This window comes from Leopardus geoffroyi, chromosome E3, assembly GCF_018350155.1.
Source record: "Leopardus geoffroyi isolate Oge1 chromosome E3, O.geoffroyi_Oge1_pat1.0, whole genome shotgun sequence".
Lineage (NCBI taxonomy): Eukaryota > Metazoa > Chordata > Mammalia > Carnivora > Felidae > Leopardus > Leopardus geoffroyi.
This window is the reverse complement of record NC_059340.1, coordinates 31,603,874-31,631,595: the sequence shown is the minus strand read 5'-3', so window position 1 is coordinate 31,631,595 and position 27,722 is coordinate 31,603,874. Positions and strand designations below refer to the sequence as shown.

Genomic DNA, 27,722 nt, shown 5'->3' with positions numbered 1-27,722 from the left:
GCAATTCCTAACAGCTACAAAGATTTCTTCAAAAGAGGTTGAGAGAATTGTATGCCCAGCACCCTAGAGATGTTAGGCGCAGAACGTTTAGGGATCTGGAGTTTAATTAATTTGACAGCTCTTCATGAGTTCCCACGTGTACCAGGTGCTGCTGGGCCCTGTGGCTCATTGCTGGGTTTACCAAGGAAAGTGAAGAAGAACGCTGGAAGAGAGGTGAGCAAGGGAATATCCTGCTGCACCCTTGAAGGCATGTGCAGGAATTCAGACTCCCTCTTGAGCACCATGGAGAGCGACGGAAGGACTTAAATGCATCATTTGGAACCTCTCTTCTGGGTGTGGCATGGAGCAGGGGCAGGACGGGAGAGAGCTGACTTGATCCATGCTGGTGAGGATTCCTTCTCCCTCCTAGAAGATGTGAGCCTGCTAGCCATCTCTGAGACCCCCACCCACCCACCTTCTATACCAGAGCCCCAAGTCTTATATTTTACATGGGTGACCAATCAGACCTTAGTATATTTCTGGGCTTTTCTAAAACTCCCACAGCTCTTGACCTTGTGGGCTGGGCCTTCTTGGTCCCGGGTCTGCCCCTGTCAAAGGCATTTTAATTGAGAACCTTGTCCTTTCTTGGTCAGCCACAGGCCGGGCAAACAATGGAAGATTGGTCGGCATCCGCTGTGTCTATAACTGACCTCTAGGTGGCAGTGGCTGCCTGCTGCCGCTCTGGCTCTCCATACCATGGCAGCTGAAAGTCCTCTTTCCCCCATCAGCCAGTCTTCCTTCTCTTTCCTCCCTGGATTTTGGATCCAGACACCTATTTCTCTCTCTGTCTTACATGCTGTCCCTTTGGACTTGGCACTTTTCACTGCTATTAGCGTCGTGTATCTTCTTTACAAAGTCTGTATTTGTACCATGGACCGGATGGGGCATCACACAGTCTGCATACGTAGACTTTGGTCCTTCCTATCAAAGACTTCCATCCCTGGCTCACTGTCAGACGGTCACCAATGAGGATGGGCATTTTTACGTGTAGGTGGGTGGCTGGATGCAGAGGATGAGCAATGTGCCTGCCTGCCTTCTTTGTTCTTGTCTCCTTTTCCTTGTGTTCATCCCTGCCTCCAAACATCCACCTATCCCTGCACTCCTGTGCCCTTGAGGCCTTTGAGTACCTTGAGGCCCTGAGAATTCTTAGGAGCATCTAAATCATGGATTCTTGACCTCAAAAAAATGTATCCGTGGTAAAGCTACAAAGACCTGTACAGGTACAAATACAGGTAAATGTTCGGGTGACATTCATTTGTCCCTTCAGTCCCTGAACCGTGTTTATTGGGCAGCTATTTTCCAGGCACTGGGAACTGGGTGTGGGTACTAGGTCCTGGGGTGTAGTGAGTAAGACTTAGGAATTTATATGCTAGTTGAGAGGAGACAGCAGTCAATAAATAAATATGCATAATGTTTGTTAATGATTCCACATGCCAGGAAGAAACAGAATACCGTGGTAGATGAATTGGGGGCAAGGAGATGATAAAACCTTTTATAGAGTCTAGTGGGACAGCCACCTGAGGAGAAGGGAGCAGAGTTGTGTGACCTGAGTCGTGGGAGATGTGTGGGCTTTGCCAGGCAGACCATAGCGGGAAAGGCATTGCAGGCAGAGGTCCTGGCATAGAAAAGGCCACTTGGAGTGGAGCACCCATGTGGGGGAGGGACAATTCAGGGGTCTCTGGTGACAGCTCAGCGTGGCGGTGGCCCAGGCTGCAGTTTGGAGTATGAATGGGGATGGGGCTGCCGAGACAGGCAGCAGGGAGATGGGGGAGGGACCTCACGTGCTTTGTCCAGGGGTGTGGACTTGATCTTAGAACCAGGGGGCTTCCGCTGGGTTTGTGGTGGCCTAGTGCTGCATAGACGTGCCTCAGACCGCCCCCCCCCCAACCCTGGGTAAAGAGGGGCCGGGTGGGGGGACCTAACTCTCCCCATGCTCTTGCCATAGCTGTTCTAATGCCTCAGACCCCCCCTGGGTAAAGAGGGGCAGGGTGGGGGGGCCTAATTCCCCTCCTACCCCACCCCCACCCCCGTGTTCTTGCCATAGCTGTTCTGTCTTCGTCTCTTAAATCAGTCATATCTACACAAAGTGTCTGGTCCAGGCAGAGAGTGGGAGTGGGGAGGGATGTTTGAAGGTCTGTGGGTTGAGCGTAGTTACTAGCCATCTGGGCTTTTGCCCTCGGATCTGGCTCTCTGGGCCTCCGTTTGTGTGTGAAAGAGGGCTAACAGCAGTGCTGCCTTTTGGAGTTTTCGTGAGGATTAAACAGGGCACACGGTGAGGTGCTTACTCGCACGAGAGCCAGGGTCCATGCTCAGCAAATGCTAGTTGTAGGCTCGGTTCTCCTGTGTATTCCTCTCCGGCTGCTTCTCCAGCACCTCACATGGTTGTGGATACACAGCGCTCACATTGTTAGTGTTGGTCGTCACCCCTCGTCCTTCTCACCCAGGATCCTGTGGTGACATCACCTCTCTGCCCCTTTCACAGTCAACATAGTGGAGGCCAAAGGAAAGTCAGCGTAGCACAGCGGCTCAAGAGCTCAGGTTCTGAAGGCCGGACAGAGAGAGGTAGGATCTCTGCTCTGCTGCATTCCAGCTGTGCGAGTTTGAGCAGGAACTCTAGTTGTCAGACGTGGCCTAGTTGTGACTTCGTGGTGGTGGCCAGCCGGGCCCCGGGACTCTTCTGAAATGCTCTGAGATGATTTGTAGAAGTGTGTGCACCTAGTGGGGGTGTGAGTGTAAGTGTCTTTTCAGAAGAGAATCCATAGGCCTTGTGAGTGTTCTCGGGGAGTCTGTCCCCAGGAAGCGTGGAAAGATTCCAAATGGTGGCCTGCAGGGACCCATGGCAGGATACGACAGCTGCTCGGGGGCTCCCCTTGCACATGAGCTCCTGGCAGGCGGTGGGCTTTCACCATCTAGGCGATGAAGGCCGCCAGACGATGCTTTGTGTATCTCCGGGCCAGAGGAGTGTTTGACTCAAGTTGCTGGAGTTCACTGTGACAAATCCTTGGCCCCCAGGCCACCTCCTCTGGGCAGTAAGTGTAGATCTCAGACAAGGCCCGCCTCCCCTTTTCTTCCCTCCCCAGCTCCAGTGCCTTCACGGAGAGTCCAGTCCTGCCCGTGTCTTCCTCACATCCAACAAGAATTCAGTCCCTCATTGGATTACTAATAACACTATAGATGTGTCCCGCACTGTGTCACGGGGCTGGGACACCATCCTGTGAGGTCGATGCTAGCGTGTCCCCAGCGTACAGATGCTAAAACCAAGGTTCAGAAAGGTTAGGAAGCTGTTTGGCCTGAGTTCCCCGGCCGGATGAGCCCTGGGCTGTAACTTGTGTTCCCTGGAGAGGGCCCTCCTCACTCTGGGCCGTCAGGAAGGGCTCACCCAGTGTTGCAAGCCCGAGACGTGAATAAATGCGAAGAAACGTTCATCCCGGCCCCATCTTAAACATCAGCATCTTCTTTTTATTTACTTATTTATTTATTTTTAATTTTTTTTTTTAACGTTTATTTATTTTTGAGACAGAGAGAGACAGAGCATGAACGGGGGAGGGTCAGAGAGAGGGAGACACAGAATCTGAAACAGGCTCCAGGCTCTGAGCTGTCAGCACACAGCCCGACGCGGGGCTCGAACTCACGGACCATGAGATCATGACCTGAGCCGAAGTCGGAAGCTTAACCGACTGAGCCACCCAGGCACCCCTGCATCTTCTTTTTTTTTTTTTTTTTTTTTCAACGTTTATTTATTTTGGGGACAGAGAGAGACAGAGCATGAACGGGGGAGGGACAGAGAGAGAGGGAGACACAGAATCGGAAACAGGCTCCAGGCTCTGAGCCATCAGCCCAGAGCCTGATGCGGGGCTCGAACTCACGGACCGCGAGATCGTGACCTGGCTGAAGTCGGACGCTTAACCGACTGCGCCACCCAGGTGCCCCTGCATCTTCTTTTTAAAGGAACAAACGCTCCCTTCTGGATGTCATGATGAGGGAGACATGAGTATGTGGAGCGAATTAACCGTGTTACGACGTTTGTGGTCTCCAGGCCGGCCCAATTTGTTCGTGTGTGGAGACAAAAGAGGTTCTTGCTAATGCCCACTACGTCTCCTTGAGCGTGCATCAGAGAGAGGTGCACCGAGTTCTCCCGTCACGTCGGAAATGTTCTATTGTTCTGTTTGTTTTTCATTACTCTGAAATGATTACTGCAAAAATTCTTAAATTGGATGCTTTTCAGAGAAGAAGATTAAAGCCCATAAGCACAGGCTTGCAGCTGTGTAAAAAGGAGCGTGCATCTGTGTTCCTGTGGGACGCTCCGGGCAGAGCCGTGGCGCCCTCACCTTGGGCTCTCCCCATGGGTGCAGGGGGTGTGCCCGCCATGCCCCTTCCGGGAGCCTGCGTGGAGCTAAGTTGACATCTTGTGGCATTTTCCTCAGCCGTCCTTGTGGCATAATTGAACTGCATTTCATGGGGAATGGTCCTCCGGGTGCCAAGACCAGGAGGCTGAAACGTACTCTTTTGCTTCAGCACCTGCCTGAGAATCTGTAGCTGTTTGATTAAGGCTCAGTTCTTTTTTTTTCTTTGTATTTGTTTGGTTTATTCATTTGAGAGAGTGCGAGCGTGCCTGAGTAGGGGAGGGGCAGAAAGCAAGGGAGACACAGAATCCCCAGCAGGTTCTGCGCTGTGAGCATAGAACCCGACTCGGCGCTCAAACCCAGGAACCCCGAGAACGTGACCTGAGCCTAAATCAAGAACTAAATCAGCTGAATCAGCGCTCAACCAACTGACCCACGCGGGCGCCCCAAGGATCAGTTCTAATTAGAGAATCTAGTTAGAGAGTCATTATCTGCAGACTGTGGTGGTTGTTAGAGAGTCCCCGCTCTTCCTGTGTATTGAGTGAGGAGGGAAGTATTTGTACTCCTGCTGTTGGCTATAAGGTAGTCCCAGCCTTGGTAGCCAGGCTCCCGGGGAGGGAGGGGTACTTGAAAAAGCTTTGCATTGTTACGCAAATGAGTTAAAGGACCCATTCAATGTAGAAAGGGGAATACTTGGAGGAAAAAGGAGTAGGTGTCCTTTAGAATGCTTTACTATCTGCTTCTCTGAGAATTGCCCCTCCCTTCCGCAGACACACTGAGACACTCCCCACACTCATTGGCTCATGGTGGACACCCAACTAGGGGAAAACCTATCTGGACACTGGCCTTATCACATTCTCTTTTGGTCTGAGTTCTTTTGAGTGTAGGTGGCAAAAACTTTATCTTAAACTGGCTTAAAGAGAACAGTTAGTTTAGGGGCTTCTGTAGCAGAAGCGTTCAGGTGTGGCTTGATCCAGGCGCTGTCCCCCTCTGTCCCCTAGCCCGCAGTTCTGCTTTCCTCTGCGTTGGCTTTATTCTGTGGTAGATTCCCCTTCTTGTGGTCATCAGCAGTACTGAGCTTATAACCTCACAGGGCAAGAATAATGAAAGACTGTCATTTCTTCCCCAGTCACCCAGGCTGCAGATTGGCCTTGCTTAGGCAAAATGCCTGTACTGTAGTGCACGCAGGACTTTAACTGGCCAAGCCTTGATATCATGCCTACCTGTAGGGTCAGAGTTGGCCTGGGATTCATAGGAAGCCCAGAGACTGAGATTGGGTGGAGAGCGGGTCCCTGGAGGAGAGCAGAGTAGCTGATGTCAGGCAGAGAGAAACAGCCCTGTTCACTGTGGACGTTCTCTCCAGGACCTCCGAGATTGGGCAGCCTTGACTGGGTTGGTCTGAACGTATGTGGTGCTGGGTTTGAGAGGTGTCATGTTTGGATCATGAGCTCAGAAGTAGTGAAAGCAAGCTGTGTGGAGAGAGAACTGAGTGGGTGCACAGAGAGCAGCAGCGTGTGGGATGTGCAGCTCCCTGCCCCTGTTTTGCCCGGCGTTGGGGCTCCCGGTCCAGCCCCTCAGAGGGCCCAGGGGCATCTCCAGCCCTTGGCTCCCGGAGATGCCCTCGTGTCCTTCCAGTACGTCTGCATTTCCTCGAAGGCATCGTGAATTGGTTTCTCTTCCTGGCGATCTAGAGTCCATGACTCAGAAGACAAGGGCCAGGGACACTGTTAGACCAGCTCCTGGGGGTTTCTCTGCAGGAGAGAGGCTCCTGGCTCCTAGTCCTGGTGGAGATTGAGGTGCCCAGAGCAGAATCACGACGAGACCCAGCAGAGCCCGGCATGGGTATGTGTGAGGGAAGTTCTCCGTTCCTTAAAGGATAATTAGCAGCAGTAAGAGAAACAGGGTCATTCTTAATCACGTTAGAAAGGGACCGTGTTTTCCTTGCTGAATTTTGACCTCCCTTCCCCATTCGTTTATACAAGAGCTGCTTGCCTGCCTGACCCTTGATCACACGGCCCACATCTCAGAGGCCAGTGCAGTTGAATAGTCCTCGCATGGCTGAAACGCTTCAGAAGCCCTGAAACCATCTTTGGGGAGTGGGGGTAGTAGCTATTTCTCTGCTGCCTCCAGAGTTGAGCCCACTGCTTGTTCAGATGCCACGTTCCTTTATAACGGTTTCATTCTTACTAATTTTCTATTCTCAAGAATATTCGATGTGGGAAGGTCATCGTGTACTCCAGCACAGTAGAAAACTCCTTCTGTATGTAGCTTTGGCCTGGACAGCCCCTCCCATTCCCCCTTCCTTCCAGCCAGCTTTTCCTCTTCCTTCAAGAGTTTGCTTAGATACCACCACCTCCTGTAGGCCCTCCTTGATGCCTTCCACACCAAATCATCTGCCACTTCTCCTTGTCTCCTGGCCTCCTGTGCTTCCCTCTGTCATGACACCTATTCTACTAGACCGTAGTTTTTGTCTGTTCGTCTGCCTCACAAACGTGTGACCTTCTTGAGAGCAGGCCGCTAGCTTTTGCCAATAATAGCTAACTTTTGTGAAATGTTTACATGCCAAGCAGAGTGATTGATCTCAGACACAATCCTAGAAGGTGGGTGCTAAAATCGTCCTCATTTTGCATTAAGAAATCAGGGCATGTGGAGAGGCTTCCTAAATTGGGTAAGGTCACATCGCTAAATAGATAAAGTGAAGTCAGTATTTGACTCGAGGCATTCCTTGTCCCCAGACTGTGCTCAGCATCATCACTCCAGCTGTCGGTCCACTTCTGTCTCTGTGCCTGCAGCCAGCGAGGGTCCTGGCAGGTAGTAGGTGCTCAGTAAGCACGGGGTGACCCGAAGGAGATGGTCCCAAGCTGCCTGTGCTCTGCCTGCCCTGCTCCGTGGGGAAGGCCCGCATCCGAGGGGGGTTTGCTGCTTTTATTACCGGGAGTTAGAGGCAGGTTGGGTGCCCACTTCGGTACAGGCATGCATTCTGTCCGAGAGCACGTTCTCACCCTGGCCCTTCCCCTCAGCGAGGCACAGAGACCTACTCTATTTTAGGAACTTCTTTCCCGTGCCGGCAGCTTTCTCACAGGCTTTAGTGGTGAGCCCACAGAGGGGAAAGCAACTTCCTATGTATCACAGCAATATCACAGCTAGCTGTTCGGGGGCCACAGACGAGTTTGGGGCCTCAGATCTCCCAAGAGGGTTTTACTTCCAGTTGCCCTGTACTGCATTCAGGCACGTACGGGGGTGAGTAGGGCAGACCTTGGGGCCCCGGCTGTGGCTTTGCACAGGCTGCTCAGCCTGGTCTCCTGGCCCCGGGCGGGCGGCCACTCCCCAGGCTGTACTGAGCGTTCCTGGCCTGGCTCCGTGGCCCAGCTCCCTCGGAGACGGGAGGCTCCTCCTCTTTCCTCCTAAATGGCAGAGATAGTCCTCTGGGTTTGGGACCAGGCCGTGCATTTCAGAAGGTCTCTCTGTTTGAAAATTTACCCAATTTATTTAGAGAAAAGAACGAGGGTCAGCTGTCTCTTTAGGGTCAACCAGAAGTCCCACTTACTTGAAAAATGTCACTTAAGCTTTCTATTACCAAAGTTGATATTCAGTAGAGGAATGAATTTCTGAGGAACTCAGAAAACATTGAAGAAGCCATAAAGATAATAAAAACCCATCAACATTATGAAATAACCACTGTAAATGTTTTGATTTGAATCCTTCTGGCCTTATTTTCAGCAAGATAATGGCACATATTGGTACATGTGATTGGAATGTTCCATTTCAGTACATCATAAGTAGGCCCTGAATTATTTCAGAATAAACAGATACCCAGTTTCTGCTCCCCCCTTTCCCCTACCCCAGGAAGACTCAGCTAGTATTAGTGTCTGGGAAGAAAAAGCCAGAAGACTTTTCTGCTTTCTCAGTGAGTCTGAAATGCCATTTTGTAATTTCTGTGCTGCGGAGTAACCGGCTTTCAACAAGAGAATGTCTCTTAGCACATGGCCAAGGGGATATAATATGCATGACTCAAATATTCAGATGGCAACATGTGACCACTGGATGAAGTCATATTTCCTTTTAAAATTCCCTAAATGTGATCATTGGAGCCCCCAGCAGCTTGATTGCCGGAAATTAGCTCCCATCAAAATGGCTCCAGCTATTTCTGAGTTCTCCGGGGACCGTCTCCCGCACCCTTAGGGACTCGCTCCTTGTGATTTTCTCTGTGGCCCCCGATCTTGCGGCCATGCTGAAGGTGACCATCGTGAGGCGGCCAGGCCCCTGGGCCCAGCTGCCCACGCGTGATCGCTGCCCCTCCGGCTTGGGGCGGGGGAGGGATTACCATGCTATCTCGTCTCTGCTGTTCCAACCCAAATATGGCCTCTGTGGCTGTTCCTTATGCTCCTTCCAGGCCAAGAAGCAAGACCAGGCCAGAACTTTGATTAAAACTGTGCCAACAGTGTAGGGATCGTGCCAAGAAATACAGCATGGGGAGATCTCTGAGTTCCTGCGGCTAGACGTCGCTCTCCTCAAGTCCAGGCCGGTGTTCAGGAGTCTCTCAAGTCTGTCTTCCTGCCTCGCCTCTGGTGTCTGACTTTCTTGAAAGGGCCGGCTTCTCCCCGCACCCCGGGGCAGGGCTCTGCCTGGAGCCCAGGGCCAGCGGGCTAGGAATCCACAGTACTGGCAGCTTCTCCCTTGTCTCTGACAGAGGGTCCTCGGTGGGCTCTGAGGGGACTGGAAGGGCATTCACTTAGCACGCGTGGCAGGGAGTGGAGCCTGGGCCCACCAGTCCCCTGTGAGAGCCCCTCTGCATCTGGCCATCAGTGGAAGTGGTCTTGCCCATGATTGTATCTAGTGCCAGGTTTTAATTTTGAGCCGAGGTGTGAGGGGTGGGTCATGAACTCAAGAGTCAAGGGATCCAGAGTCCCCACCTTTTTCATTAGCATCCCTTGGTCTTGGGGAGACAGGGTCTCAAAGGAAGAGCGAATGCCCTGAACCCTGGGTCCAGTTCTCCTCAGCGCAGAAGCCACTTGGGTGCAGTCCAGTGGGAAGGCTGGTCTTTGGCGGAAGTACTGAGACCACTGTCCAGTGTCCAAGATGGCAGAGCCTGGGCCCGAGTGCAGTTGGCATCCCCGGTGCACCACGATCCTCTCCGCGAAAGAAGCCGTCCACAGGTCAGCCAGTGCCCGTGATCGTGGGGTCACTGTTCCAGGTAGAGCCGAGACTAGGCTGCGTCCATTCTCCTTCGGAAGCGTCCATTCTCTCTCCTCCTTTAAAAGATGTGCCGGGGTTGTGCTGGCAATTCTTAGTAAATAATGCATTTCCTGCTTTGCTAGCCTGCCGCATTTCCATAACCCAGTGAACTGAAAAGTCATGTTTCTCCAGCTAAGTTATTCATCCTATTCTTGGCATTGGGCTGCTGTAATATCGCTCCATCAGTGTGGTCATACGGTAATTCAGGCATTTTGTTTTAGCAACGAGGACACTTAGAGTTAATAACACATGAAGCCATTTCATTAAACGGGAAGTTTTGTTAGGACACATTAACACAGGCCACCAACCAAAACACAAATCATTCGTTGGATATTAAGGAAGCAAGATGAATTAGGAACCTAAAGGCATTTTTAAAAGAGTCTTTGTCATCCTGATGTCATCGGACTGTCTTTGCGTTCAGCCATGTGCAGAAAGGGCATCGGAACTGGGAGTTCATAACTTTTCTTTCCTTTCAGTTACAGACGGCATCGCTCTTGGGTGTAACCTCAGTTTAAGCACCTGTTCTGCTCCTCCCTCCCTGGGTCACATTGGGCATGTTTCTGGGTTGTTCCGAGTCTCCGTTTGAGGGCATATAAAATTGGAGGGCTGTGGTGAAAATTGTAGGGAAGATACCTGTCACATGACAGGGGCCACTAAATGTCACATCATTTCGTAGAAGTCCGAGGAGTTCTCACCGTGAATGCCATGGAGTATCACGACATGCATAAAGAAGTGTTTGGTGCCCTGGTGGGGGAGTTTGGATAACTGAAAAGTGGCCTGTAGTTTGAAATGGAGAGGCATGCATTTGACTTAGGCTGCGAAGAAAGCCAGGCCACCTGGCGTTTTGTTTGCAAAACCAGCCGTGTGTCAGTGTCAGTGAGCGTTCATGTCCGAGATCTTGCTGCCTTCCCATCAGCAGTTTCTCTGTGGGGTCTGACCCTTGCTGTAACCATCAAGTATCTCCTGTGAGGTCCTCCTCCTAAAATAGCACTCTCGTCCAGAATCTTTGGTGCTGGTGTGGCAGGGGCTATATAACTGCCAGGCCAGCCTGCAGCCAGCAGAGAGGTATGCTGAGCTCATTCTGAGTCAGAGGCCCCAAGAACACATCCCAGGTTTTGTTTCAATACTCGAAAACCCACCCAAGAAGGTCACGCACTGAACTCTCCTGTTTCTGTTGACAGATTTTTGGAAGCACAGGGAAGGCTTAACTGCCCAACCCACAGACTGTGCGTTATGTTTATGTTTCCTCGCCTGCCTAGCATTTGACAATTAATTAGGCATGGTAATTACCTGCTGTAATTTTGTGATTGCACATCCTATAATTACCCCTAATTCTGTAATAGGGAAGTTCATGTACACAAAGGCAAATGACGACGGAGGTGACGGTGTTAGAGTATTAACAGCTGCCACTGCTTACTGCCTGCCAGGCACAGGCCGGGCACAGCATCTCACAAACCCCCAACACAATTGCTATTGTCCCCATTTTACAGATGGAGAAGCTGAGTCTTGAGTTGGAGTATCACCTTCATGGTCACAGCTAGCAAAGGGAACAGCTGGATTTTGAACCCAGGCCCCTCTCCTTGCCCAGCCCATGCCCTTTGCTTGTCATTCTGCCTCTAGCAGAGGAGGCCTCAGGTGTGGCTAAGACCCACCAGGGCCTCTGCTTGGCAGACCCTTAAAGTAGACCTGGAACTTCAGTCCCCTGAAAAGTTTTTAAATCTTCATTCTCCCTCTTCCCTAGTCCTCCTTTTTATATACTGTAATAAATATGTATACATTTTACATACGTGTGTGTATATACGTATATGTATACACGTCTGTATACGTATGTGTGCGTGTATGTGTGTGTGTATATGACTCTCCATGTATAATCGAGGCTTGAAGAGGTGAGTTAACTTACCCAGGGTCACCTGGCTAGCAAGAGGTGGGGCTGGAATTCAAACCCACATCTGCCTTAGGCCTGGATCTGGTCCCGGGACCCCATCTCCCGACTCTGACATCTGGTTGCATGGCAGGTCCTCGTGGACACCCGCCTCCTACAGTCTCTTCACAACCTGCTGAGAACACAAATTAGGGTAAAAACTCAATCTCCTGAGAATACTGAAGACCTGGCTTTTGAGGAGGGGGGGAAGCTTTGGTTTTAAATTCAGGTTTACTATAAAATCAGGTGCACACCTGATACACCGTAAGTGTATCGTTCAGTTAATCTTAACTTCTCTACATATCTGTGTAACTACTGCACGGAGATACAGGGCATTTCCAGTACCCAGAAGGTTCTTCATGCCTTTGTGGGGGCTCTGTGTAAGAAACCTCTCCTACCCTGAAGGTCCTAAAGATACTCTCGTATGTCCTCTCCCCATAGTTTTACGATTTTACCTTTCACATTGAGACCTATGATCCCACGAGACATGAGTGTAGAAGCCAGGCGCGTGAATGCCCGTAGCCGCCTCACCTACAACAGCCTCCCTGGGATGGACTGGAATGCTCGTTCCAGCAGAGCAGGTCAACAAACCGGGGTGTGTTCCTACAGCAGAACGTCCTCGATGGCAACGAATGAGAACACAAGGGTGCCGTGCACCATAGCAGGGAGGTGTCCCCCCAACACAGTGTGGAGCGAAAGGAACCAGACACAAAGGAGTACACTCTGTATGAGTCCATTTAGACGAAGTTCAAAACTAGGTGAAGAAACCAGAGGGCGGGGTGCCCAGCAGAGAAGCCGAGTGGCACTGACTGCTGAGAGGGGCACAGAGCGGGCAGAGAGCACTGCTCCATCACATGTTGCTAATCTAAAGAAAAAGTGTTTCAGGAGGCCCTGTGTCCACAGGCGTTTTTTTGGATTCAATTCACTGAGGGACTGCGGTTCCCCCCGCCCCACCTCTCCTTACCCCCCATTATTACAGGCATCGCTAGGGTCATTCTTCCCACTGGAAGAGAAACCTCAAGATTCAAACTTCCTCTTAAAACAGAAGAGACCATTTGCCCTGATTCCTGATCACAGATATTACCCTCCTCTTTTATTGGCTTCTGCTGAGTGGAGGAGATTGGACTTGAAGTAGCTTTTTATTGCCTGTTTTAAAAGGGAACTTGCTTTTGCTGGAAGAGGTCAATTCTTGTTGTTCCTCCAAGGAATTATCTTTACAGCTCAAGCAGAAGGAATTGAGACTTATCAAACTTAATTCGGAGCGGGGAGCCCTTAAAATAAAAATTAAAATCCCAATGATTTTGGACATGAGCGCTTTTAATTCTTCAGTGAAATAAATGCACAGTTTGGTTAAGTGTAATTCAAGGACAACTTAATTTACAGAGAAAGTTTCCCAGTTGTGGATGCTAAGAGCATTGCTGTTGAAGACGTGTGATCTGCCCTCAAAAGGGGCATTTGGGCCCCAGAGGTATCGAGCAGGGACCTTCGTTGCCAGCTGCTCTTCCCAGCTGCCAGCACTACTGGCTTGGGGTTCTTGGATCTTCAGGGGCCTTGAGTACCGCAGCAACGTGCTACAATAGAAGATGCCAGGCCTTAGCGTCAGGCAGACCCAGTCCAGATCCTGTATCTCCCCATCTCCCAGGGCAAGTGACATCCGCCTCAGAGTCCGTGACCCTATCTGTAGAAGGCGGCACGGTCGCACCTTCTGCCTTGCAGATTGAGATGAGGACGGCAGGTGAGGCGGAGGGAGTGCCCGGCATCGTGCCTGCCACACAGCAGGTGCTTCGTAAACGGCCAGCCAAGCGGGAGTGTTGAAGATAATTATGTTTTCTTGGAGCTCCGAAAAATAGTTTACTCTCTTGCGTCTGGCAGTGGGCAGCTCCACTCTCGCTCACGTTCTCCTGGAGCTTCCTAACTTTGCCTGCCACCCGAGGAGGTTAGGATTTGACCAGCGTCCAGACGACAGCAGAAACTGAGAACGGGTGATTGTCTCCTCTCCCCTTGCTACCCGGTAGCCTCCAGATAATAAAGGTGATGCCGAAAGTACCCACTGGCCATTTTTCACCTTTGCCTAATGCTGGCAGAGGCAGAGGTGAGGACAGTCACCAGTGTTGACAGAAGCATCTAGAACCCCCTCCGCAGGTGGTTCTCTGGTGATTGTCTGTTCTTGGTGCCCAGTGTTCCCAGGCAGCACACTCTGCGCTTCGTGGGGTGAGTCTCAGACAACTGAGCTTTGAAGAAAGAGGCTCCAAGGATAGTTGTGCTTTGGCCTTTCCCTTGAGTATGAGATCGTCCTAAGTCAAGCTCAGGTCAGGCCCCCTGCCTGGTTCTCGGAAGCCCTTGGTCCCCAGCGTGAGGTGGTTGTGGGATGTGGCTGGGGAGAGGCCCGTTGAAGTACATGGAGTTTGTAAATCACCCGAGGACTCAGAGGGTAGGAGCTTGAGGACTGTAAAGTAAAGGGACCATCTGGTCCCATCCCCGCACTTTGCGCACCGGGAAACAGGGCCCAGAAGAAGCAGGGATGCTCCAGGAGCGCACACGATGGCCAGGAGGGGCCACATCTGGTCTCACTTGTACTCCCAGGAAATAGGTTTTGCATTGTGTATTTGTGGAGCTCTTTAGGGCAGGAGCACTCTGATTTGTGTTTCTATTTAAAATTTTCAGTGACCCACAGAATACTTTGTTCTAAGCCCCAGGTCTAAGACTTAGTGGTAATCTATGCAGTTATTTGCTGAGCAAAAACCTTACAGTAGAGAGCATAAAGCCAAGACAGGTGTTGACTTCAACAGCAGTGCTTCTTAAAGTTTGCAGAATGTCATGCTTTTGATGGTGACGACGACGACAATGACAGCAGCTGTAGTTAACATTTGTGGACGCCAGGCGCTCTTATGCTTGCTTTTAGGCATCTTTTTATTATGATGATGGTACCCGCTTCTCAGATGAGTAAACCGAGACCCAGAAAGGAACCATTTTCGGGTGGGGGGAGGAGGTACGGAACTTCTGGGAGGCCGCCGTAGTTTCTGGGCCAGGCGCAGATTAGCTGATGTCTCACTGCGGCCCAGTCTCCGTCAGTCAGACCACGAGGGGGGTATTCATGTTAAAGCTGATTGCAAGGTCAGAGACTTCCAAAATCCAGATCTCTGTCATTCCTGGTGGCGACCTCACCAATAAGTTTACATTTTTGTTTGTTTATCGAACACTCACCTGGCACCTTCTGTGTATCAGGTTCTGTTCTAAGCCTATTACGTGTGTGAACATATTTAAATCTCCTAAGACCCAGCAAGGGTGGTAATGTTACCATCTTCATGGCTCAGGGAGGAAGCAGGGCACAGAGACATTCATGGGTTTTTTGTTGAATGCCTCCTGTCACCCTGGCAGGAGATACAACCAAGGGAAGGTTGGAAGGTCAGGGCATTTCCTTTAATCCGAACATTTTTTTAACGTTTTAAAGAATGCAGGCAACCTGGCACCATCCTGCTTTGCCACAGCCTGTGGTGGAGCATGAAGGAGGACAGTGTGGTTAAGCAGGAGCCGTGCAAGCCCAGAGAGGCCGCCCGTCGTACCTGCTCTGGACCAGTCTTTGGCTCGCAGACATCCCTCATGGACAGTCGCGGAAGGAGTGTGAACAGCGAGATGAAAACGAATCACATAGGGGAAAATGCGTGGCCAGAAGACCATCTAGCGGCCTCTCACAGTGGCCCAGGCAGAGGAAGGGACAACTCCAGGGTGGGTCAGCAGGCCTTGTTGTTCAGTACTTGAACATGTGGGTGAAAGAACAGAAGTGGTTAAAGGTGATGCCCAGGTTTCTAACTCCGGCAGCCGAGCGGTCCATTCACTGAGAGAGCAAGATCCCAGGAAGAGGGAGGGGCGGATCTCCAGTGCAGTTTGGGGGATCAGATGTAGACATGATGAGTTTGACCACGTCTGGGCCTGGAATTGATAGCAGAAGTCCAAACGAGAGACGCAGATTTGACCTAAACGTGAAATGTGCAAACCAGAGAGTTGGGTGCTCGTGTAGGGGAGAGAGGGTGGTGAGCGAAAATCTCCACCTGTGGCATGGGCAGTAGAGGAGGCATCCATATGGAAGGCCAAGAAGGGGCCATCGGAGAAACGGGAGGGACTCGACATTTCCATGGTATGAAGCAGTTGGCTCTTGAACGTGTTCCGAAAAACATAGAGTCACGCTTTGTCCTTCATGCTACAGATGCCTGTTTTTATCATTACGTTAGAGGTTTTCAAGATGTGCGTTGATGTTGCCTGCTTGCAAATGATACTAGCTGTTTGTCACTGGAGATTTTACTCTAGGCTCTTCTTAGCTCATGTAATTTTTTAGGGGCGCCTGGGTGGCGCAGTCGGTTAAGCGTCCGACTTCAGCCAGGTCACGATCTCGCGGTCCGTGAGTTCGAGCCCCGCGTCGGGCTCTGGGCTGATGGCTCAGAGCCTGGAGCCTGTTTCCGATTCTGTGTCTCCCTCTCTCTCTGCCCCTCCCCTGTTCATGCTCTGTCTCTCTCTGTCCCAAAAATAAATAAACGTTGAAAAAAAAAAAATTTTTAAAATGCGTTAATCTCGCTCCTACTGTTTTCCCTTCCAGTGTAGTTGCTGTGTTTCTGGACGGTGTTAAGGCCCCTAAAAAGCTGAAGAAACAGCCCTTACATTGTGTACCCCCAGAATGTCCTCTTGAGAGTCCCATTCTGATGCAAATAAATTTTATGCCCCCGTGGTGCCTATCCCATCTGGACGTGACCATCCATCCAGCTGAGCTGATGTCAACTCTGGCCTCTCCTTCTTGCCCCAGATTGGTTTCCACCTCCTCTGTGTGGGGGTCGACGCGATCCCGGGCATAGCTGCACTGCTTGTGTGTCCAAGTATTCCCCACACTCCTGGGAGGAGGTGCTGTCGGTAAATTCCATTTTATAGATGGGGAGACCCATAGAGAGGAGACATGCTTTGCCTGATACCTAAGTCTGTGCTTGACCTCAGGGGTTCCCCAAATTGCCCGCTTCTTAGTCCATTCAGTCTGCTGTAGACTGAGGGCCTTAGACAACCTTTATTCCTCATGGTCTGGATGCTGGGGAGTCCAAGGTCAAGGCATTAAGTAGGTTTGGTGTCTGGTGAGAACCCACTCTCTGGGTCATAGATAGCATCTTCTCCCATGGCAGGAGGGGTGAGGGAGCTCTTGGGGGATCTCTGTTTTTAGGGCACTGATCCTGTTTTTGAGGGTTCTACCCTCATGACCTAATCACCTCGAAAAGGCCCCCACCTCCTGACACCATCACATCAGGGGTTAGCATCTCAACATATGAATTCTGGGGGGACACAAGCGTTCGGACCGTCTACACATCAAAATCACTAGGGAAGCTTTGGAACACTACAGATTCCTGGGTCCCAGATGGGTAATACATCCCACCCAGGGGCTGGTAATATTTGGAAAGCCCTGCCCCTTTCCACACCAGATCTTGGCTATGTCAGTGGAAAAATAACAACAATGAGTGCTGAGTATCTAGATCAGAGGGAGGACAAAGTGTTTTTTGTAAAGTGTTTTTGTAAATAAGTATTTTCAGCTTTGCAGGCCATATGGTCTTTGTTGGAACCACTCCGTTCTGCCATTGTATTTCAAAAGCAGCCATAAACAATAGGTAAACAAATGGATGTGGCTGGATTTGGCTCATGGGCCATAGTTTGCCTCTCCTGCTCTAGATAATTAACCTTGTGCATGATGATGGGCAAGTAGCTGAACTTGACGCTCTCTAGGGGATACCTGCATTTGTGTAACAATATACTGCAAGCAGATACAGTCCATTTGAGATGTGGCAGATTGGAACTGCATTCAGCCACCAGGACAAGGACCTGTAAAACATTAAGCTTGAGTAAATTCAAGGTGAATATTTCTCTTTTGTTAAAAAAAAAATCGAGTACGTAGTCTAGTAATTGGCGTCGTGGCTCCATAGTGTCATCAGAGACCCCACAGTCCCTTCTGTCTTCTACCATAATCAAGACGATCTCGTGATCGTAAAATGACTCCTGGAGCTCCAGTCATCACATCTGTAGGAAAGAAAGAAAAAGAGAGGGAGAAAGGTAAAAAGGCACCGTAGGCTGAGGCAGACCTCTCTTAAGGACTTTCTTAGAAGCCCCAGTGATTTTTGCTTACATCTCATTAGCTACTCTTACCTGCGAGGCAGACAGAAAAATGTAGGTAAGTCTCCCTGAACACATTGCTATCCCCCCAAATAGTGAGGGGAAATGGATGCTGGGTGGGCAACTAGCACTTGCTGGGACCTGAGGGGACCCAGCAAATGCCCTAAATGTGCTGTGTGAAATTCCCCTGAGCTCTGCTGGGTTTATTTGCGGATTCATCATGTCTCAGCTTACAGAGACTGGGAGAGCCTGAAGTCCCTTTTCTCCCCCAACTAGCCAGGCCCTTGAGATACTTTTGGGTCTCATGTATACTTTACTTCTACAAATCAAACACCTGGCTAATCAGGGTAACCATCATACCACTGCGGGGACTTTCAGTCCCAAGAAGCCTTTCCTCTCGGCAGCTTTTCGTCCCTCTGGAATCTGTCTTCCTCCAGGTGGTACCTGCTCACAGTTGTGAGCATCCAGAGCGCGTCATCCTGGGTTTCCTCTTTCTCCGTACAGCCTTTCCAGGAATTTTGAGATCTCTGCCCCCTCCACCCTGAGGCTTGGGTTGTCGCCCTCCACTGCCTGTCTTCTTATAATTTGGCTGCAGATCCTCTCCTGGGGCCCATGCTTCTCAGAGTCAGTGTGTGGTGTGATCCGCCTGGGTTCTAGTTCCGAGCAGTGCATCTGGGGTGGAGGCCGAGACGCTCCATTCCCGACATCTCCCACGTGATGCCGATGCTCCCGGCCCACGGACAGCCCTTGTAGCAAGTGACCTGGGCCTTTCTGAACATAGTTCATCTTTTAATAGGTGGCAGCCAAAACCTAACTAAGTTGCTGTGGTCGATTTAGAACAGAGCAAGACTCTCAAGTCGCTTATCCCAGAAGTTAGCGTACAGCTTTTTTAACGAGGCCTGAAGATTACATAGGTTTTTTGGTGGCCCTCCCACATTATTTACTTAGCTCAAATTTACCGAAACCTGTAAGTCTTTGTCCCACAGGCCACTCCTGTGCCCTATTTCCCTTTTACTTATGGTGATGGTTTTTGGAGTTTTAGTGTACAACCTGACATTGGTCTTTTTGAATTTCAGCACATTGGATTAGACTCATCCCTCAGGCCAGTTGAGACCACCTTGTTTGCTACCCAGTGTATTTACTGCCTCTCTTAGCTTGGGGGCTTCTAATGAATTTGATAGGCCTCCATTTCTCTATCTGATTGCGCTGGAAACTTGGGTCCATTAGTTGAAGTTCTTTGGTTTAAATCGTTCATCCATCTTGTTCACAAGAGGATTACAAGATGCCTCGATGGTTGTCTTAACCAAAGTTCCGATGTATTGTGTCTGATTTGGGAATACTGGGTGGTTTCCACGTAGAGGTGGAATCTGTCGCTCACATGAGGGATACCTGTGTTTATCGTTACATGAGAGGTTTTTGAGATGCGTATTGACGTTCGCTGATGACCGGTCACAGTAGCCGTTTATCATTGGGAACTTTGCTCTCTGGGCTGTTCTTGTGTAATATTTTTAAATGCATCGTTCCCTCTCCCGCTTCAGTTTTCCCTCGAGATGTGGTTAGTGTGTGTCCCTAGAAGGTGTTATGGTCTATCAAAAGCTGAAGAAACAGCCCTTACATTGTGTACCCCCCAGAATGTTCTCTTGAGAGTCCCATCTTGATTGAAAATAAAGAAATTTTACGTTCCCGGTGTGCCTGTCCCCTCTGGACGTGACCTTCCGTCCAGTTGGGTTGATGTCACCTCTGACCCCTCCCTCCCTCCCGCCCCAGATTGGCTTCCCCCTCCTCTTTGTGGGGGTGTACGCCATCCCAGGCATAGCTGCCCTGCCTGTGTGTCCGAATGCTCCTTGGGAGGAGGTGCTGTTTGTCAGTTCCACCTCATGGATGATGACATGTGTCGCCTGGGGGGAGTTGGATTCTCAGCAGCAGTCACCACCACAGCATGCATGTGACCATCTCAGAGATCAGCTGGACTGTTCACCTCTGCTGATACTGGGAACTGGTACACGGCGTGTTGTTCCCGTCACCTGCCTGCTTTGTTCTTTTGTGGACCCCGTTGTTGATGTGGTACCACTGAGGCCCTCCTCTGCCAGGCTCTGGGCGTCCAGTGGCCTGAGGGACGGCCGCGGCCCCTGCTTCTCGCAGAGCTGGCTTTCATGGGTGGAGCATCCCCGAAACCCCACCCCTTCGTAACGAGATCTTTAAGAGAGGTTGACATTTTCCTTCTGTGTGCCTTTCTCCGCAGGTGTACATCCGGATAAAAGACGATGAGTGGAACGTGTATCGGCGGTACACAGAGTTCAGGGGTTTGCACCACAAGTTACAGAACAAGTACCCTCAAGTGAGGGGCTACAGTTTCCCACCCAAGAAGGCCATTGGAAACAAGGTACTGTCGCCACGGGGAACCGGGGACACCCCGGTGCCTGGTCACCCTGGTGATCACCCCGGTGCCTGATCTGCACGCACGTGCCCCTCTAGACCCAGGTCTCGGAGGTTGGCACATAGAAGAAGAAACAGAGACAGAGAAAACACCTTTAATTCCGCAGCGCGTCATGTTTTGTTTGTGCACACCCTCTTACTTCTCTAGGACAGGAGTCAGCAAGCATGTTCCGCTAAAGGGCCAGAGAGGAATTGTTTTTGGCTTTGCAGACCATACTCCCTTAGCTGAAAATACTCAGCTGTGCCACTGGAGTGTGAAAGCAGCCACAGACTGTTCTGACCGGGATGGGTGTGGCCGAGTGCCAATGAAACTTGATTCATAAGGTGGCAGCTCGATTTAGCTGATGGGTCTGTTTTCTGATGCCTGTTCTTGACCAAAAAGATGTTTTCTGGCTTTTATCCGTAGTTGTCAGGTTAGTTATTTGGACTCATGAATGTGGGTGGGGTTACTTCCCAAATACTTGTGTCGGTATAGGGTTGTTTTCCTTGTGAAGGTTAGTGATTTAATGACGTCATGTGTTTCTGGGGGTTCATCCAGGCACCCTGGAGAAAGGAGGTGCTAGCCCTCCACGGCCTGCCAGCCGATGAGTGCTCGTTGGTGCAGAAGTGTCTCCCGAGCATCATCACATGTCACGGCGGGGAAGACGGGCCTGGGCCTTGTCGGGGGGCCTCGCGTCGCCCGCTTTTGTCGTCCTTCACGTTTGCTTAGAGCGGCACTCCTCCGTCTGGGCCACGCTCGGAATCCCATGAGTACCTTTAAAAGCTCCTAAGACCTTAGTCCCTCACTCCCGGTGAAGTGAGGCAGGGGCATGGAGGGCTGCAGTACGCAGCCGCGCTGGAGAACGCCTGGCTTCGGGTCTGATAGGGGACGGGGACACTTGTGCAATCGCAGGATAGTGACGAGCTGGGCAGGGACAGTTGAGCCAGAGGAGGTAAGATCATGACCCTCATGAGGACAGGTGAGAAACTGGGCCTTGCACGAGGCACCCCTCTCCTACCGTGGTTCTCAGAGAGTGGCCCCTGACCATCAGCATCACCCGGCAACTCGTTAGAAATACCGATTCCTTCCGGTGCCTGGCTCATTTGGTTAAGAGTCCAACTCTTGATTTTGGCTCAGGATCTCGAGGTTTGTAGGGTCAAGCCCCGCTTTGGGCTCTGCACTAACCGCACAGAGCCTCCTTGGGATTCTTCCTCCTCTCTCTCTCTCTCTCTCTCTCTCTCTCTCTCTCTCTCTCTCCCCCTCCCCCCTCTCTCTCTCTCTCCCTCTCCCTCTCCTTCTTTCCCTTCCTCCCTCCCCTCCCCTCTCCTCCCCTTGTCTGCCCTTGGTTTGCTCACTTGCTCTCAAAAATAAATAAACATTAAAAAAAAAAAAAAGAAACACCAATTCCCAGGCCCCACCCCAGACCTACTGAAATACCAGCTCTGGGCTGGGGCCCAGAAATCTGGGTTTAGAGCTGTGTGGTGGTGATGCCTCAGGAAGCGTAAGAACCACGATGCTGTCGCACTGACAGAGTCGTGTGGCAGATCCTGTGTGTGATGAATTTCCTAGTTTCTCTCTTGAAGGGCCACCTTGCTAGAGTTTTCCTTGGACCTTTGTCTCCCAGAAAACCGGAGCAAAAGTTTTGATAACCACTATGAACACTTGGGCATTCTGCTGGGAATACTGTTACTGTCTATGATGTTTACGTGTTCATGGATTTCTTTGCTTTTAGATTAGAAATCCTATCATGTCAGGGTCTGTTAGATCTTAATTTAAACAGTTATAAAGCAAGTTTATCTGAGGCCTAGAATAAATGTGCCATTCCATTATTTTCCTGAAGATAAGTGAAGTTGAGCCCATAAAAACAGAAGGCTTAGAAATTCTACACTTATGCAGAGCAAGGAGGACAATAATTCTTATGAAAAGGGGGAAAAATTATATACTGGTTTAATCTAATGACTTGCAGGCTCATACAAATCTTGGGACCCATCCAGAATGCCTGAGAATGTCATAAAACAGAATTCTGTGTAAGCAGCTTATTATCATGATAAGATAGTGTCATTTGCAGGAAGCCTTCTGCTATAGCAGCCACTCCGTGACCCTCGGGGAGCTCGGCCTGTCTGTGTCTCACTAAGGGAAATTAGGACAAGGCTGAACCAGAGACGTTCAGGTGGCGAGATGTGTTGCATTATTTTTGCCTCCCGTGGCTGCCGTACGAACGTGGCCCCTGTTTAGGGGTCTAAAAAACACAGCTGTATTTTCTTACACTTCTGGAGGTTAGGTCCAGAATCCATCTCCTGGGGCTAAAATCAAGGAGTCAGTGGGGCTGGTTGTTTCTGGAGGCTCCAGAGAAGAGTCCTTTCCTTTTTTAGCTTCTGGAGCCTGTCCGCATTCCTCAGCTCAAGGCCTCCTGTGTCTTCAAAGCCAGCAACCTTGCAATGCTGACCTCATTTTCTGTCATATAGTATCTCTGTGTAGTACCTCACATAGTACCTTTTCTGACTCCTCTCCCTCTTACAGGACCTTCGAGATGACACTGGGTCCACCCAGATAAGCCACCATAATCAGTCTCAGGATCCTTAACTTAATCACATCTGCAAAGTCCCTTTTGCTGAATAAACTGAGTATTTTATACTCTCAGGTTCCGGGATTAGGCATCTTTGGGTGCCACAGGCTTTCTCTGCAGAGCAAAGTGACCCCTCCCACTCTGGATCTCCAGGCAAGCCTAATAGTTATGCAAAACTTACTTCAGACCTAAGAAACTTACCAACACCACCCTCCCAGGGACAGGGATGCAGTGACTTTCCCCTCTGAGTGCGACGTCCCCAGCCTAGCTTCACGCTGTCCCATTCTTGTCAATCCTGGGACTGACTCAGCAGCTGTGGGCTTTTGCCCCGTGAAATCTGTGTGAGTAGGGCTCTGTCCACCCTCCACCCCCGACCCTAGTGCGACCCTATTTGCAAATAAAGGAATTTGGGAATTAAAGATACCATGCTGGTGGGCCTGGCCTGGTTCTTCACTACATTTTTGGTCCTGCTTCCCATGTTCAGGGGTGGACCTGACAGCTTGCCTGCAGTCACAGGGCCTCTGCCTCTTGTCCAGTCTGTGTGTCCCTTTGCTTTAGAGTTGACTGGTTGGCTTCTGATTCTCTCTCTCCCTGCACATTTGGCTCACTAAGACTTACCCACTTCCCTGAAGTACACTTTGGCTGCTCTCCAGGACAGATCTGAGGGTTTATCTGATTGTCAGGAGTAGATTGAGTTAGCAGGCAGGACTTCAACATCCGACAAAAGCTACTGATGAATCCTGTTAAGAGACAAAGCCTGCACTCGCCTCACCAGGACCTACAGGCTCAAGATACCTGCCTTGATACCCTGAGGGTGAGTTTTCTTTCTAAATTGGTCCAGAGAAGTCAGCCACCTCAGAAGCTTTCCCTTGACTAGGTCACTTCAAGAAGGTCTCCCTTGCCTCTTGTACCATTAAGGTACTCAGGCTTGACTTCTTTGTGTGGATTGCGTTACAAGTAGGTTGCTGCTGTTAAGTCTTGGACCCATTAAGTGATTCAATCTGGGATCCGTGGGCCTGGACAGGAAAAACTAACTATAGTTTTTTCAAATTCATCATATGAATATCTTCCTAGCCTGAATTTCTAGGTATTTTCCCAACGGTGCAACCATTGTCGATTGTCTGCCAGTTACAGAATCAAAATGTGATCTGACCCCAAGTTTGAACTTTTTTTTATGTGTATTTATTTTTTGAGAGAGAGAAGGCAGGAGAGGGCAGAAGGAAAAGGAGAGAGAGAATCCCAAGCAGGCTCCACGCCCCCAGCACAGAGCCCAGCGTGGGGCTCAAAGTCATGAACCGTGAGATCATGACCCGAGCCGAGACGAAGAATTGGGCACTTAACCTCCTGAGCCACCCAGGCGCCCCAGTTTGAACTTTTTTTAATTGGTGAACCAGCCAATTGTGTAGTTCATGGATGCAGGATTTGTCTTTAGCACACAATTTCTTTTGCCTTAGTATGCCATGCATGTGTTTAATCATAAATACCCACAGCACTCACTAGAGCCGCCCATGCCTTTAGGTATCACATCAAACTTGAGTTGTGTTGAGGTAGTTTCCCGAACATCAGTCCACCGCTTGCTGTTCATTTCTTCGTAGCTGAGTCAAACAAGCCGCAGTAGTTGTGTATTAACGTTACTCATTAAATCTGAAATATCACAGGCATGGGGCTTGTATCCATTGTGAGATAGTCTGGATTAGGCTGAAGTAACGACTTTGTAGTCTTGGCAGCCTGAGCCAACCAGGATTTATTTTTGGCTCGTGTTTTATGCCCATCATGGGTTGGCTGGGAGCTCTGCCCATCATGACATCAGGCAACTAAGGACAAGGGAAAATCATACACTGGCTATTAGAGCTTCTGCCCAGACATGATACATGTCAATTCCACTCCTTTTTCATTGGCCAAAGCCACTTACTCAGCCATGTGTAATGCCAACGGGGAGAAGGAGTCCAGTCCTCCCATGTGCCCAGGAGAATTCGAGTTTTTACCATCAGCTCTCATGACCCCTACAAGGTGGGGGGGGGGGGGGCACTTGTCTCGAGCCACATTTCTGAGCAGGGTGGGGATAAGAGGAGAGGATGACCCCACCAGCCTAAGATGGGCATGCCAGGTCCTGTGGGTCTCCTTCCACAGAGTCCCAGTTGAGGTGCGTCCCTCTACCCCTGCTTCAGTTATCCTCACCCAAGCCTGGTCCTCTCTGGTGTGGGCATTTGCAACGGTTGCCCTTTTCCACTCTTGCCTGCTCCCATCCATCGCCCATGCTGAGCCACAGTGAGGTCTATATGACATTAAATCAGATGATGTCATTGTTGCATAAACCCCCCCTCCCAGTAGCACCTTTGGCAGTTAAATTCAGGACTCCTTATGGCCTTCGAGATGTCCCCTGACCTGTCCCCCACCTCCTTCCGTACCTTATCTCATGCCCCGTCCTCCCTTCTATACCCAGCCACACTGCCCTCCTCAGACTTCGATGCTGTTCTTACCTTGTGGCCTTGGCATCTGCTGTTCCCTCTGCGTGGATTGGCTCCCCCACCTCTGCATGGACAGACCCTGCAGGTCATTAGAACTCCCTTCCAATTGCCCTCATCAGTGCTGCCCCTTGAGTCACTCTCCAATCCATTAGTCTGCTGTAATTGTCCCCTAGCACGTACCATCACTCTAAGTGATTGATTTGTGACCTTGAGTAGTATTGTCTCTCTGCACTGGAATGGAAGCTCATGACAACAGGGCCTTGGTCTGTTCACTGCTCTCTCGCCAGCTCCTAGAATAGCTTCTGCCCCCCAGAGAGACTCATGGCCTGAATTAAGGAATAAGGGAACACACATTAAATGGAAAAGTTTCCCTGTTATTTTCTTCTTCAAGTTGCTGGGTCTTGGCACAAATTTTTAAAAAAACTGAATTGCCCCACTGGGTATAATAGCTTTGGAGGTGACTGGGGAGGTGCTTTTGCAGAATGGGCCAGAGGCCGGCAAGCTTTTGCAGAGCAGAAAGGTGGCTCTCCAACGGTCCAGGGGAGTTGGCCGTCAAGCCTCCCTGTCTAGGGAGACTCGGCCAGCATGAAGGGTTAAGGAAAAAGACTCATTTCTGAGGACGCTACTGCACGTCTGCCTTATTGCTCAGCAAGAAATAGATTTGAGAGGCTGTCATTCCTTCTTAGGGTAATGGAGTCAGTCTCTGAAAGTTCATTTGGCATTAAGGCAGGGCAAATCGCTTTCCCCGGAGCCGCAGATAATTCAACTTGTTGGACGAATTGTGTGTCAAAATCCTCATTAAAAACACATAGACCAGTGTGTGCTGGAGGAATCAGCTGGCACTCACAGAGCCGTGGAAGCCCCTTTGCAGCTGAGAGGCGCAGATTTAAATGCAGCTCTGGGGGTGTCCAGCCCCCAGCGGAAGGGACTTTCAGCGGTGGGAACAAGTGGGTACCTGGAACAGTGTTGAAGGTGGTCGAATTTTCCATTTAGAAAAGCTTCTGGAATGTAGGGCTGTCATGCTAGGTGTGAGGGGGACAAACGTTGTCCAAAATAAGGTCTCTGCCCTCACAAAGTTCATGACTTTGTGGGGAGAAAGACTAGTAAATAGGTCCTCGCAGAAGAGTCCTGCGAACTAGGGGAACCAGGGCCCCTGGGGCGGTCTGGAGGGGGGCGGTGAGCAGGGCTGCCTTCTGCGCGGGGCCAGCAGGATCCTGGCGACAGAGCTTACCAGTGGGAAAGCGGGCTCAATTCATGGGTATTCTCTCCTTCTTTGTGCCCTGTATTAGCTTCATATTGCTGCTGTAAGAAGTCACCCCAAATCTAGTGGCTTTAAACAGTACACATGTATTGCATGTACCTTTGAGTTGAGGAGGTCCGAAATAGACATTGCGCATTAGTGGGTTGAAATCACGGTGTCAGCAAGGGTTGCGTCTCTTTCTCAAGGCTCTAGAGGAGAATCCCTTTCCTCGCCTTTTCCAGCTTCTGGAGGCTTCCCAGATCCCGGGGGTCTCCCTCCATCTTCGGCGCCCCATCTCTATGTCCATTCTTGCGTAGTAACATTTTTGACTACAGTCAGGAAAGGCTCTCTGCTTTGAAGGAGCGTGATCAGCTTGGGCATACCCACATAACCCAGGATAATCTCCCCGTCTGAATTTGTGACCTCTTTATCACCTTAGTCCCCTCTGCAGAGACCCCTTTGCCGTGTAAGATAGCACATTCACAGCGATCGGGGCGGGGACATTTGGCAGGGGGTAGGGGGACGTTTTTCTGCCTACCTCACAGCTCTCTTTCCTTGCCTGAGGTATAGGTATTTACGCATGGGGAGGGGGAGGCACGGGGGGGGGGTGGTAAAGTGACTTAACCAAGGCCATCTCGCTGAGCTGGCCACTTAAGGTGATAAGCGGCTCCAGGCAGATGGTCTCCAGAGCCCCTGGCACGCAGGGATCCACAGAGCTCCATGGAGGGTGGATGAGTGTAGATTGACATTGACTCCTGGAAGTCACTCCCTCAACCCCGCCCATGTGGAAATCTGCCTCTCCCTCTGTGGCTCCACCCCCGTCACCCACACCCTGCCCTGTCTGACTCAGGAGCCATTGGTACAACTAGAAACTGCCGCCCTCACAGTTGATAGAAGCTTGTATAAGCTTTCCTCGCAAACCGAAGCGTCTGGAGGGATGGTCGTTCGTCCATTTGTCCATTTATTCATTCAACAGGACTTTGCCAACTGTGACAATCAGACACAGAAAGGAAAAGGCTCCTACTCCTTCACTAGATGGATGGCATCGGGCGAGGTACTTGATCTGTCCCTGCCTCAGTTTCTCGTCTACATACCGCTTCTCTCTAGTGTTGTCATAAGGACTTACGGTGGTAAAATTGCTAAAATACTCAAAACAGCGTCCACACAGGGTCAGTGCTGTGTACGTGTTGCTGAAGGGGTACAGAGGCTGGCGGTGAGGCCGAAGAAGCTGACACAGGAGCACGTCCTCATGGCAGAGTTTGCAGCGGGTGAGCCTGACACAGGTGGTCCTTCCAGAACCCTCACAGCCTGTGTTTCTGTGTGTCGTAATACCAGCCATCACGTGCCAGGCGTGTGCAT

The 27,722-nt window shown here is 50.5% G+C and overlaps 1 protein-coding gene across 3 annotated transcripts in view; it reads left to right on the top strand.

Annotated features, from left to right (window-relative positions):
• SNX29 (sorting nexin 29) overlaps positions 1-27,722 on the top strand; it is a 493,450-nt gene that overhangs the window by 391,739 nt on the left and 73,989 nt on the right. For all 3 annotated transcript variants that reach the window (XM_045460338.1, XM_045460340.1, XM_045460339.1), the window contains one exon: positions 19,916-20,056. In XM_045460338.1, coding sequence (XP_045316294.1) covers positions 19,916-20,056 — 141 coding nt within the window. The remainder of the gene's footprint in view (positions 1-19,915; positions 20,057-27,722) is intronic.